The sequence below is a fragment of the Pectinophora gossypiella genome, chromosome 6, assembly GCF_024362695.1.
Source record: "Pectinophora gossypiella chromosome 6, ilPecGoss1.1, whole genome shotgun sequence".
Lineage (NCBI taxonomy): Eukaryota > Metazoa > Arthropoda > Insecta > Lepidoptera > Gelechiidae > Pectinophora > Pectinophora gossypiella.
Genome location: NC_065409.1, coordinates 15,836,750 through 15,850,916, shown reverse-complemented (window position 1 = coordinate 15,850,916; position 14,167 = coordinate 15,836,750). Strand labels below are relative to the sequence as shown.

The window sequence follows — 14,167 nt, the reverse complement described above, 5'->3', positions numbered from 1 at the left end:
TCTCTTTAATTTGTTCCATGTAAGCTCTTCTTCGTCTTTGGTTCTTGGTGATCATAGAAGGGGATATAAAAGCAAAGAAAGGAATGGGGAGTAAATTGTTATGTGACCAAAATTCGACAAAGAAAACTTAATTTATGACTTAATTGGCGGCGTTATTGTTGACCGCAATTTCTTACAAGCGACCAGGGGCAGGAGGTATTGACATTATTATCTTACCGTCATCAGCAGCCGGCGTGGTGGTGGGCTCGGCCCAGGTGTCCCGACGGCGGGACCGGGCCTTCTCCTCGCCATTGATCTTGTCCCGGGTGGGCGGTGATGCCGAAGACACTGGCTGGTCTGTGTACACTGCAACGATGAGGGAAAGTCAGGATTAATTATGTATAATACATCGATCAGTTGTTCAATCAATCTTATCTAGCCTATTCGATCCCACTGTTGGGCAATGATCCCACTGATGCGTAGAAGCATGCCATAAAAAGTTCTTTCATAAATTTAAATTATACACTCGGAATAAACGAGGATCAAACAAATAGGCGATTAAGTGGATTATTATAAATATTGAAATGGAAACTTTAAAGATTTGCACGCACAGAAGAGATACCGCTTTTTTTGCTTATTGTAGATTTGTCGGAAATGGCATTTAGTATTTGGCCGGACAAATGGATACAAATACTAATATTTTGGGTACAAAAAATGAAGTCAACGGCTTGCTGGTGCTCAGTCTGTCTTGTGAGTCGGGGAACGGGAGTTAATATGAAAACGAGACGCGCGCGCGTCTGTTTTTTTGTGTGCATGCGTGCATACACAATCAACAAAAGAAACATCACGCCTGTATCTCCAAAGGGTTAGGCAGAGGACTATCCTATTACCGGGCAAAAAGCCTGGAAACCACGTGATATCAATTGATTGAATTGATTCAAACATTAACTCAAACTCACAAAGTCGAAAGTCACTCTGTCTGTTACGTTTTTTTTAAACCGATGAACCGATTAACATAAAATTAGGATTCGAGATAATTTGAGACCCAAGAAAGGATATGGGATAATTTTTATCCCGAAAATCACGCACGCGGCAGGTCTACGCGAACGGGAGTCACGCCACGGGCCGAGTTATAAAATACCGACCTCGGTGGTCCAGTGGTTGAGCGTTGGGCTCACGAGGAGGTCCTGGGTTCGAATCCCGGTGGGGACATACCACAAAAATTACTTTGTGATCCCTAGTTTGGTTAGAACATTACAGGCTGATCACCTGATTGTCTGAATGGAAGGCTCGTTAAGCCGTTGGTCCCGGTTAGATTACTCTAGCCATAGAGGCAGCCAATCAGCTCGCGACACCAAACACTTCAGGTCCCCGATACCGACCCCGCCGGCGTGGTCGACGATTTCCCTCATTCAGCGCTTATCGCTATCGACCCACTAGGGTCGATTAATTCTTTCAAATATTTTTCCTCTCTGACGACGCCCTGAGCCGAGGTTCGCGCCCAACTGGGCACCCTCAGGCCTGTTGTCTTAAACGTTGTACCGGGTGAGAGCCTTCAGCGCTCCCCATTTGTCCGGCCAAGTAGTTTATGCCATCTGCGGCAAATCTACAATAAGTCACGTCAAAAAAAAAAAAAGGTCCCGGTTAGTTACTGATATAAGTACATAGTCGTTACATGAGCCATGTCAGGGGCTTTTGGCGGCTCAATAATAACCCTGACACCAGGGTTGATGAGGTTGGTAATCCACCTCACAACCCGCACGATAGAAAAAGAAGAAAACAAAATACGATCGGCTGCTTGTGTGACTCAAGCTTTATTTTGATATCGGTATCGGAAGAGGTCGGTGGTGGTAATTGAAGGGCTGGTAACGAGTGGATCGCATGCCACAAGGTCACCAATAAGAATAAAATGTAACAAGTATGCGCCCTTTTGCTGATTATTTACGATGCAACGTTCGGTTATAGCCTGGGACGGATTTGGAATTGGAGCCGAATTAATCGTGTAGTATTCCTTATTCTACATTATTGCAATATTTATTTACATCATAGACATCATCATCTCCCTAGCATTATCCCGTTTTTTGACAGGTCCGGTTTTTTACAGAAGCGACTGCCTGTCTGACCTTCCAACCCGCGAGGGGAAAACCAGCCCAATACAGGTTAGGTCACAAACCTCTGAAATAAATTTCTCAGGAACGTGGGTTTCCTCACGATGTTTTCCTATATCAATAATAACAATCGTAACACCAGATAAGATTTCAAAAGACACATAAAATTATGAATTTATGTACTTATATCTATTTTATTTATGTTAGTTGGTAGTTGTTTGACCGTCCAACAAGATGTTGCACCATTCCGCACCAAATTGTGATAAATGTTTTCTTGCCACCGGTTGCCTGGAAGAAATTGCTGCTTAGCAATAAGGCTACCAAGTTGTACTGTATCTTTCATCCATGTGTGTAAAACTTGTTTTGTGTTTTGTGCAATAAAGTATACAGGGTGTTAGTGACATCGTAACGAAAACTTTGAGGGGTGATTGAGGCCATGATTCTGAGATGATATCAAGTGGAATTTTCCGTCGCAAAAGTATGGAACTGAAAATAATAAAAAAAAAAAATTCATAAATATTCAGACTGAAAATTCCACTTGATATTAACTCAGAATCATAACGAATACTGAGGGGAATGATTCAGCTGATTATTTTGAGTTAATATCAAGTGGAATTTTCCATCGCAAAAGTATAGAATTGAAAATAATTTTAAAAAACTAAAAAAAAAAACATGAATTTTGCGACGAAAAATTCCACCTGATATTAACTCAGAATCATGGTCTGAATCATTCCCCTGAGTATTCGTTACGATGTCACTAACACCCTGTATTTGTATAAGAAGAAGAATCCAGAAAATCCTTAACTTTTCATTCGTTTGAGGTTTGTGGGACCCTCACACAAACCTCACCCGAACCTGCCGCCCTCCCCCATATCGGCGCATATCTCGGCGGTCCAGAGATCAAATAACACAAATGAACCTGTCATTATGTAAAATTGTAGTGCTGTTTCTACAGAACCATTTACGTATGTCCGACCATTCCAAGCACGCGAGATCCACTTAATATAAATATACCTCAAGTCTACCAATTTCACGTTTCCATACATGTAGGTACCAAGATCTGTTCCGAGATAAACGTAGTTAAATGCGTCTAGTATTTATATGTGGTTGCGAAATGTTAAAACGGAAAAATGTAGGTTACAGACGATTTTTGATTTTAGTTTTTTAGTTTTTAAAACCCGTTAAGGCCCTGTTCGGAGAACCATGTTCTAGCCATAGAAGTGGCCATTCAGATCGCGACACCAAACACTTCAGAACCCCGATACAGACCCTATAAAATGGATGCACCGATGGGATGGAGTGGATGGAATTAACTCATCAAGTTCCTGCGCACACTCATCTAAGTTTATCATACTACCTAAAGTACCTAAGTAAAATGATTATTTTTTCATCATCATCACTAATTTAAGAGCCACGCTCTTGTCGGAGTAGCATTCTCGATTCTTGTCTATCAAAGGCCAATTCAGTCACTAAAAAGACAGAGGGTTACAGGGGGGAGGGTTAGGGAGAAGAGTTTAAGAGGAAGAGGAGGTAAAGAGGTTTTGGTTTTTTTTTCTTTTATTTTTCTTTTCTTCCTTTTTTATTTTTCATAAGGACACAAAAAATATTGATACAATTAAAACCCCACAAAACCAATTCCTCGGTTTCTCTGTTATACCAACAGCATTTCAAATTATCGGCGTAGATCATAAATAGAGCAACAAACAGGCCTCATACTTAAACCTTACTTTATAGATGTTCAATCGGGATAGTTAAAAGTACTTACTCCGATGGAAAAGCAAATAAAATACGCATCATTTAAGTTAATCTCCTATATATCTGGACGATCTACTATCTTAATCTTCAGTTTATAGCTCTGTATATGCGGCTATATTAATTGACAAAATAAAGAAGATGGCGTCAGCGGGTTCGCGCGCTTTGCCGGCGCCCGCGCAGGCATGTTTCAATTTATCCCCGTTTATAGAGACATATTATTAGCTATGGAGCCCACAAATCATCATTAAGGTTGAGTATTGAGTTGAATATCGCAGAAAATGTCGGGTATTGGAATTTATTTGATCAGGCTGATATAAATGGGGTGGAAATTCAGATAAATGTGAAAGTCTTGCCACAACTATAGTTATACAGGGTGTTAGAGACATCAAACTTTGAGGATTGATTCAAACCATGATTCTATGTTGATATCAAGTGGAATTTTCCGTCGCAAAAGCATGGAACTGAAAATAAAATGAATTTTCCGATAAGAAATTTCACTTGATACCAACTCAGAATCATGGTCTGAGTCATCTCTCTTTATTCTCGTTAAATCAAGTGGAATCTTACTTTCGGGCAATCGCCTAATCAGCCTGCAATGTCCTAACCAAACTAAGGATCATAAAGTAATTTGTATCACATTTACATATCGGGAATCGAACCTGGGCCCTCCGAACTGTGAGACCGTCGTCCTAACCACGAGACCACGGAAGCCGTTAGATACCGCCTTACAAAATATGATACAAACATTTTTGTACGAATCCAACCACACAGCATACAGAAGCCAGTTAACTCGTTACTAGTAACCAGATCATATCGATGCTGCATTTAAATCGAGATACCAGCGATGCATTTACAAAGAAAGTAATCGATTTTTATGGAATGCTGTCGTGGACTAGAGCCGTGTTGGGGTGTCACATACGTCATACTGGGCTGATTTAGTGGGGAAAAAATCGGCGCGTTTAATAAATATGAATGAAGGAGCTCGTAGACAAGCCGGCGTAAATCATCGACACCCACTGCGCTCGCAGCCTGCGCAGGGCTGTGATTCTTTCTTGCGTCACGATTACATTCGCGTAAAAGTTTTTGCATCTGAACGGAACCAAGGAACATGACATAAAACAGCATCGTGCCTGTATTCCTGAAGGGGAAGGCAGAGGTGTGTAGGATATACGTCTCATGGAAAAGGGGGGCGAGCCTATTGCCATTATATACCTACATAAACAGCCTATATACGTCCCACTGCTGGGCACAGGCCTCCCCTCAATCAACCGGAGCGGGTATGGAGCATACTCCACCACGCTGCTCCAATGCGGGTTGGTGGAGGTGTTTTTACGGCTAATAGCCGGGACCAACGGCTTAACGTGCCCTCCGAAGCACGGAATCATCTCACTTTTTCGGACAATCATGTGATTCAAGCCTGAAAAAAAATGAGTACGACGTTCGACCGCTTTTATTGGTGACGTCACAAGACAATATTTCTATACAAACTCCGAAGAAAACTTACGTTTTGGCGTTTCGTAAAAAGTACTCATTTGCCAAGGTTGTCGAGGATATTTGCAGCTTCTTTTCCCCGGCTATACAGGTTGTGAGAAGCTGCAGTAGTTTTAGGCGGATGAGACGTTCGTTATGTAAAAATTTACGATTCAAAGTGTAACTATGTTACCTACTGAATAAAGATATTTTTGAATTTGAATTAAGATGAAGTAGACAACCCTAACAACGTACGACCCTCACATCGCGGCGTTAAATTAATGTCCAACCACATTGTCATAGAAGAACCAGCCGGGATTTTCGAAAGTTGCAAAACGCATCTCATTTGAAGACCCCCTGTCCATAGACTAGCTTGCAAAACACAGATGTTATCTGAATGTAAATTATAAACTGGTATTTTGTGATTTATCACACTATTATGCTGTGGCCAGTATCGCAAGATGGGAGTGCTGAAATTTTTGGGTGTGTTTGGTTTTAGCAGAATAGATGGAAGGTTATGACAACTGGATTTATGTTTCTAGTTGTAAATCATGTGGTATTGGTAATGGTCGTCCTCTGTTGTTTATTTCATCACCGTGTTAATATCCAGGATACTATGATTTTGCTTTTTTTTTCAGCATCCTGATACACCGACCCCACCGGCGTGGTTGGCGATTTCCCTCATTCACAGCTTATCGCTATCGACCCACTAGTGTCGTGTAAATTTTTCAAATACCCTTAAACCGAGTATCGCGCGCGGGCACCCGCAGGCCTGTTGTCTTCAATTTTGTACCGCGTGAGAGCCGTCAGCGCTTCTCATTTGTGCGGCCAAGTAGTAAAAAAGTCCGCTTTTAATCCGCTCCCAACCCACCATAGATTAAATTTAAACTAAGTTTAAAACAGTAAAACATAGACAGATAGATAGTAATAGTTTGTGTTTAAGTTTAAGTTGAGTGTTTAAGATATTAAGTTATTGTATTTCTAACCAACTATACCTTTGTAGTATTTAATTATGATTATTATTTGTGATATTTATTATTGTATTTATAACACCACAAAACCATCACTAACCTATTTTTTCCTAAAAAAATGCTACACCGACAAGAGCGGGGCTCTTAAATTAAGGATGATGAGTCTATAACAATGTGGCGACAAATGCATCACTATATAGCTCATCAAAACATATATTATATAATAATTATGTTACAGTATACGTTTTTACAATAATATTCTTATTGACATTCAGAATTTACCTTAAACAGAAACATTGTAAAAAGGTTATTATAAGATTAGTGATTATCTAGAAGATATGAATGCATGGGATTAGCTGTCTGAGAACTGATATAAGGCAGCCAAATTACTAAATTGTACGATTTAAAAAAAGAACGTCTAGAGCCCTGCGCCCAGGTATTTCTTGCAGCTTCTTTTCCCCGGCTATACAGGTTGTGAGAAGCTGCAGTAGTTTTCGGCGGATGAGACGTTCCGACGTTTGAAAGAGTAACTTTGTTACCTACTGAATAAATATATTTTTGAATTTGAATAAGAATTGTAACTCCTATGGCAATCAGCTCACAGGGATGACAGTCGTATTCATAACTACAAACATTGTACTTACAAAAAGTACCTTATTCACAGTTCCGAAACGACATTTGGTATTGAACAAAAAACTTTCAAAGTCAGAAAAACTTCTATTACATTGAGGCAACGACCTCACATCGCTCAGCCATGAGTGATGGGGACCCGATGGGGCTTTCGCCATCAAGTCACGACCAACTTTTTGCCATTTCACTTCATTTGAATCTAAAGTTGCTTAATTATACTTAGTTATTTCGTTGGCTTGGACTAAACCAACGATTGTCGAATTTGTTTTCTAATTCATATATGGATCATAAATGATTATCGCGTGCTTAGCGGTGAAGGAAAACATCGTAAGGAAACCCACCCGAGAAATTCAATTTACAGAGGTATGTGACCTAACCTGAATTGGGCTGGTTTTCCCTTCGCGGGTTGGAACGTCAGACAGGCAGTCGCTTCTGTAAAAAACCGGACCTGTCAAATCTTCAGGTTAGGTAAACGGATCTTGTGAAAAATGGGATAATGCTAGGGAGATAATGATGGGTTAACTATACTCGTATACTCTTCTTCCGTGTGGATTGTGGGATCAATGACCAGCTTCATCAAAATTCAAGACCATTTTGTTAAATAAATGGTAACCTCACAAAATTTACCTTTTTATAAATATTAGAATAGACTTACATATAGAAATATAGATAAGCTGCCTAATTTGTATTAGGTGTTTAAGTTCGCTAACAAACTGTTTTGCAGTTTGGCGAGACATATTTTTTTTTTGTAAAACTGCAGTGTATATTTTTTTTTTATAAATCAATTGAAACATTGAATGGTGTCAGGGTTACTATTGAGCCCCTAACATGGGTTGTGTAACGATTACATACTTACTTAAGTCATATTCAGACTCATTAATTGCAAAGTCACTACACTATAACGCGCCTTTCGAATTACTTACGGATCATCTTATTTTCAGACAATTAGGTTAACAACGAAACCCTGGTTTTGTTAGGACATTTCAGGCTGATAACCCGATCAAATTAAAAGACCCGAGAAAAATATGATTTTTGTGATATTCGACCGGGATTCGACCAGGGACCTCCGGATCGTGAGCCCAACGCTCAACCACTGGACCACGGAGGCCGTTACTGATCAGTTGATCACACTATGCTTTTTATTCGTTCACACTCCACCAGAGGTACAAGATACCATAACGGCCCCTTATTAGGATTAATAGATACAATCTAGCTGGTTTGTTAAAATCTAATATTGCTATTATTTCACAGTTACGAACGAATTCCTATCGACGACCTAGGGCGGGCAAGGCCGAGAGAAATTTATACCCGCGCTGCAGCATAGGGTTGCGCACACGCAGTTATTATACATAAACCACATTACAAATAAAAAAATGAACCAGGGATGAACGTGGGTTTAAGTATTTGACAGCCAAGCAAAGTTCAGTCGAATTGTATGTGCCGAGGTTTTTCTTGCAGCTTCTTTTCCCCGGCTATACAGGTTGTGAGAAGCTGCAGTAGTTTTAGGCGGATGAGACGTTCGTTATGTAAAATTGACGATTCAAAGTGTAACTATGTTACCTATTGAATAAAGATATTTTTGAATTTTGAATTTGAATTTGAATATGATAATTGGATTCAATTTTCATACCTGGTTTATTTTTTATTTGTAAGGTGGAAAAAGTTTATTTACATCCCAATGCTGGGTACTGTGGCACTGTGCAGAGGAATTCAATTTGCTTCGATGACAAACTTTTCTTGCTTCCTCCACATTCATCAATCGTTTCACACACGCACGCCAGTTCATAATAGATCCTACTAAACCTTTCCTAAAGACATCTCCAATTTAGTCAATGTACCTTCTAGATGTTTCTGATTTTAAATAATATTATAAAATACGTGTCAAAAAGAAAAACCATTAAAATCAGACTTGGCCCTGGCAACGAAGAAGTGAAACCTGGTGAAACTCGACTCAAGCAAATTTAGGCGCGGGCTTAAAAAATCCTTTTTTTTTTGACGTGACTTATTGTAGATCTGCCGCAGATGGCATTAACTACTTGGCCGGACAAATGGGGAGCGCTGAAGGCTCTCAACTTAAAAAAAAAAACAAGTTTACCTAATTAATTGTTAGTACATTTGCTCGTAAGGCATTTACTGCGTAGCCGGAACAAAACCATGTATAGAAAAAATATAAAAAAAAACAAAGTTGATAACCTTACCTTACGCAGCGAGACCGCGCACGCGCAGATCCTAATTGCCGATCTAACGCAACCTTTAATTACAGATAGTTCGTACAGAAACTGTGTTTATTGCTGATATTAGTGGTTTCCAACGTAGTGGTAATGCACTTCCGGTTGATTGGGAGAAATTGCCCAACAATAAGGTCGCCTTGATACCTGCTCTATGTATGTGCCTTTTACTCAGTCTCACAACGTGATTTCGACAATGTTCCCATCGGGAATCGAACCCGGACCTCCAGATCGTGAGCCTAACGCTCTAACCACTAGACCACGGAGGCTGTTCATATATCAAATCATAGTATGATAAATTGCTTGTAATGGCGTAGACACCCCTTTATTTGTTAAGGTCGATCATAATTTATACAGGCAGTAACTCGGATAACTTAAATGCTAAAATCGTAAATTAGCACTAGGTTAGGCATTGTAGTTTCTGCGTCATTCTCGATTGCATTTCGACTATTGATAAGGTAAGTGTTCTTTGAATAAAATTGCCCAACTGAGCACCCTCAGGCTTGTTGTCTTAACACGTTGACAGTCCCCATACAAAATGTTTTGACTATCTTGTAAATCCCGAATATTACTGAACAACCTTCAACCTTTGCTAAGTCACCCGGGATCCAAGTAGAGCATCCGCTCTAAGTGCGTATTGCGTACCAGGTCGTTTCTTAGTGACCCATGTATGGATCACGGACGTATGGAGTTAGTCCGTTATGACCCGTATATGGGTCACTGGACTGTCAACGTTTTAAAGTGTACCGGGTGAGGGCCGTCAGCGCCCCCCATTTGTTCGGCCAAGTAGTTAACTACAATAAGTCAAGATTTATTGGGGAACCGTTTTTTGTATAAGTATAGGTTAACAACTCGTCATTGATGTCGCTAACTGGCGTATTTGAAATTTTTGGAGAATCTGATTTGCACCTTTTGCTATTGCCAATAAGACGAAAATTATTTTAGCAAAATATTGCAGATACGTTAGTTTGCAAAATCAGCCACGAAATGACAACAAATCAATGGATTGTAATTAGCGACATTCTGTCAAGGAACCCCACTCACAGGTCATACGGCCCCGAATAGAGTAACGGTCTGCGCATGCGACTAATTGACGGCGAGAATTCTGCTAGCGGTGTGCGTGAATCATACGCCGAGGGTGCCTCGTGGGGCCTAATTGTAGAGATTTTGGCGTTTTACTTTTTAAAATTACTATAACATAACAACAAATACTTTATTGCGCAAACAGGAAATACAAAACAAAAGAGAAATAGAAAGAGTACAATAGGCGGCATTATAGCTAAGTAGCAATCTCTTCCAGACAACCATCAATTACATAAGTTTACGAGCTTATGCCCATTTGGGCTAGGCAGTCGAATTCTGTAGTTTAAATGCCAGAGGTTAAGCTGGATAACTTCAGCATGTCCATGTGTTAGTGACATCGTAACGAAAAATTTGGGGGATGATTCAGACTATAAATCTGAGTTGACGTCAAGTAGAATTTCCTGTCCAAAAATTCATCACAACACACAACTTACAATCAAAACACGTTATAAAAATAACTTACATAAGAGAGTACAAATAAACAGACAGTAAACATTAAGGAAAATTGTAATTTTGTGTATGGACTGGTCAACAATGGTGGTGGTGTCCTTTATAAAGGGCCTCACTCAGCACAAGCCGCGGGGCGACCTGACGCTGATAATCTGTGGACCCTGCTAAGTGAGACACGGAAATCATGTCTCCCACAAATAGACTATAAACTGTGACTTTATCGGACAATCAGGTGATTCAATCCTGCAAAGTCCTTACTAAACAAAGGACAGTGTTACAAAGTGATTTGGGAATCGAACTCGGACCTCCAGATCGTGAGCCTAACGTTCTAACCACTAGACCACGGAGGCTGTCGGCTTGTTGTAGATTTGCCGCAAATGGCATTAACTTCTTGGAAGGACAAACATATCTTCAATCTCATCCGCTCTCTCCTGTGCCCTGCACTACACCAAGGGTTACAGCATCTTCCTCAGCTAACGGAGTTTAATTAGGTCTAACGCGTTGTCACAGCCTGGCTGAATTTATGGCCAGACCAGTCTGTGGGAATGCGGGGAAACTCGTAACCAAGACACTTGGCGATTGAGGACGACCCGGGAACTTAGGTGCACTTTGATTACTAATGGCCAAAATTATTGAAACGATTTTGATGAAATTTGGTACAGAGATAGATTAGATCTTGGGAAAGAACAGAACCACCAGGAACCAAAAAGGCATAAGGCCATAAGCCATAAAGCCATAAGGTTAACAGGACTCGACACAGGACCCCGGGTTCGAATCCCGGTGGGGACATATCACAAAAATCACTTTATGATCCCTAGTTTGGTTAGGACATTACAGGCTGATCACCTGATTGTTCGAAAGTAAGATGATTTGTGCTTCGGAAGGCACGTTAAGCCCTTGGTCCCGGTTACTTCTTACTGATGTAAGTTTGTAGTCGTTACATGAGCCATGTGAGGGGCCTTTGGTGGCTCAGTAATAACCCTGACACCAGGGTTGATGAGGTTGGTATTCTACCTCACAACCCACACAATAAGAAGAAGAACAGGACTGGGCAACAGTGGCTGAAAGCCTAGTTGTCTTCTGATTTCTAGTGGCTCTGCCCACCCAATTATTGCTTACAGGCGTGAGTTTACGTATGCCTATATGTCTATTTAGAATCCATTTAAAACTCCTTGCTTCACCGCCTTCGTGTGTATTTTACTTTATCTGTGTCTCAGTTCCAACGAATTAATTTTGTCGGGGAATTGAACCCCTGAGGGTTTCAATCTTTGGTACAATTCCGAGAAACATAAATCCCGATGTAAGTTCAGGTATCAAATTGATGCTATCAGGTAACAGTATGAAAAATGATGACATTTGAAATTTTGGTGTTAATATCGACAAGCTGGTAATTTTTTAGTTTCTTGGAAATAAATTCATAAGTTTACGCCCTTTTTTGACGTAACTTATTGAAGTTTTGTCGCATATGACATTCACTACTTGGTCGGAGTGGAACCCGGGACCTCCGAATCGTGACCCCTACGCTCAACAACTGGACCACGGAGGCCGTCATCACTCAACGATGAAATACCATAACATGTAATTATTGTTGACAACCCAACAAAATTACTTTTTTTGTCACAACAGTGCTACAATCCTATGTAATTATACCAGTTTGGGGCACCTAGTACCGTACAATTATTTCTTGTAAATTATAAGGTTAGTTAGTTAGTGTGTTGTTGTATGTGGAGGAATCCAGAGAAGTGTGTCAGGATCGAAGCAAATGGCAAATTCTATAGTCTCTGCTTACCCCGGTGGGAAATAGGCGTGAGTTTACGTATGTATGTATGTATAAAGTTGAAGACTGTAATAAAGAGTATAGCCTACCCGCAGTCTGTTTACAGGCTTAGTTCATCATCATCAGCCCATAAACGTCCCCACTGCTGGGGCACGGGCATTCCCTATGGATGGATAGGGAGATCGGGCCTTAAACCACCACGCGGGCCCAGTGCGGATTGATGGTTATTAACGACTGCTAATGCAGCCGGGACCAACGGCTTAACGTGCCTTCCGAAGCACGGAGGAGCTCGAGATGAAAACTTTTTTTTGTGGTTACCCATCCTATGACCGGCCTTTGCGAAAGTTGCCTAACTTCAACAATCGCAGACCGAGCGCGTTTACCGCTGCGCCACCGAGCTCCTCACAGGCTTAGTTATAAGCAGAAAAATCACGCCTATATCCCCGAAAGGGTAGGCAGAAGTGTATAGAATATACACCCACTCGTCGCCCGCTATGCTTAAGTAACCGGACACATGTCCGGGAAACCATGTAATTTCAATTATCTATGATCCAAACCTGAATTCAAAGTCATATAGTCGGAATTCAGTGGTTTCTTTTTAATGCTGCACCGACAAGGGCGTGGCTCTTAAATTGAAGATGATGATGAATTTTATATAACTGTATCTTACTATTGCCACTTGTCAGTGTGACAACCACTGTGGTCTGTGGGGTCAGAGTAGACTGGCGTTATTGGTACATTACAGATTTGTCACGGCCTCAGACGGTGGGAAGGTCGGAGTTATGGGACCTGTCCCAGAATACAGACCGCTACTCCTGGTGCATAGCTTACAGGTTGGTAGTGACATTGTACCGAATACTGAGGGGGATGATTCAGCGGTGTGACTTACATCACGCGTCATGCATGTTTGCATTTTAGGTTTGAATCCCGGCTCAGACTCAAAACCATTTTCAAAAAAAAAAAAAATCTATTTTTTTGGGCCCATTTTCAAAACTCCATTTGATTTAACTCAGAATCATTCATTATTCTGAGTTAATATCTGAGTTGATATCTGAGATAATAAAAATTATGTAAGTCACACCTCCTCAGAACAATTTAAAAAAAATAAAAAAGCGCGGATAGTAATGAATATGAGTAATAGTTTAACTAAAATCTGCTAGTTCCGATCACTAAACTTTCCCACAAACAAACAGGCGTCACCGTCCTCCTGCATCCTATCCATCAATTTTCAGTCACGCCGCGCGTCGAATATGCGCCCGCGCAGTTTCGACACTCGTATTTCTTCCGCGCATGCATCAGATTATGCCTGTTGCTACACCATCGACGATACAACTAAATAGACCCCTCACTTGATTTTTCGCATGGAATTAATTCTGTCAACTGGCAGAGGAAAGGGGGGGGGGGGGGAGGAAGCGAGGGAGTGGAAGTGGTGAAGAAATCCTTGGGTGTCGGGGCGGTGAAATTAAATTTATAAAATAAAACAGCACCGTCTTGTTCTTGTGTTGTATTGAGAGAAGGGAAGAGCGGAAGCTCCGCGAATGAACGTAATCGCAAAAGTGTTTCCATATTTAAAAATATTAAATATATTATATGTTTTCAACAAGTGGTCTCTACTGTAAATTTAGTCATAGTCATAGTAATTTATTGATAATAATAATTACACGTCACAGATACTACAAAAAATCAATTAAAAAAAAATCCTGACCACTTAGGTAC

The 14,167-nt window shown here is 40.6% G+C and overlaps 1 protein-coding gene across 3 annotated transcripts in view; it reads right to left on the bottom strand.

Annotated features, from left to right (window-relative positions):
• Nucleotides 1–14,167, bottom strand: part of LOC126367737 (protein outspread) — a 401,410-nt gene that overhangs the window by 15,211 nt on the left and 372,032 nt on the right. For all 3 annotated transcript variants that reach the window (XM_050011415.1, XM_050011416.1, XM_050011417.1), the window contains exon 7: nucleotides 217–345. In XM_050011415.1, coding sequence (XP_049867372.1) covers nucleotides 217–345 — 129 coding nt within the window. The remainder of the gene's footprint in view (nucleotides 1–216; nucleotides 346–14,167) is intronic.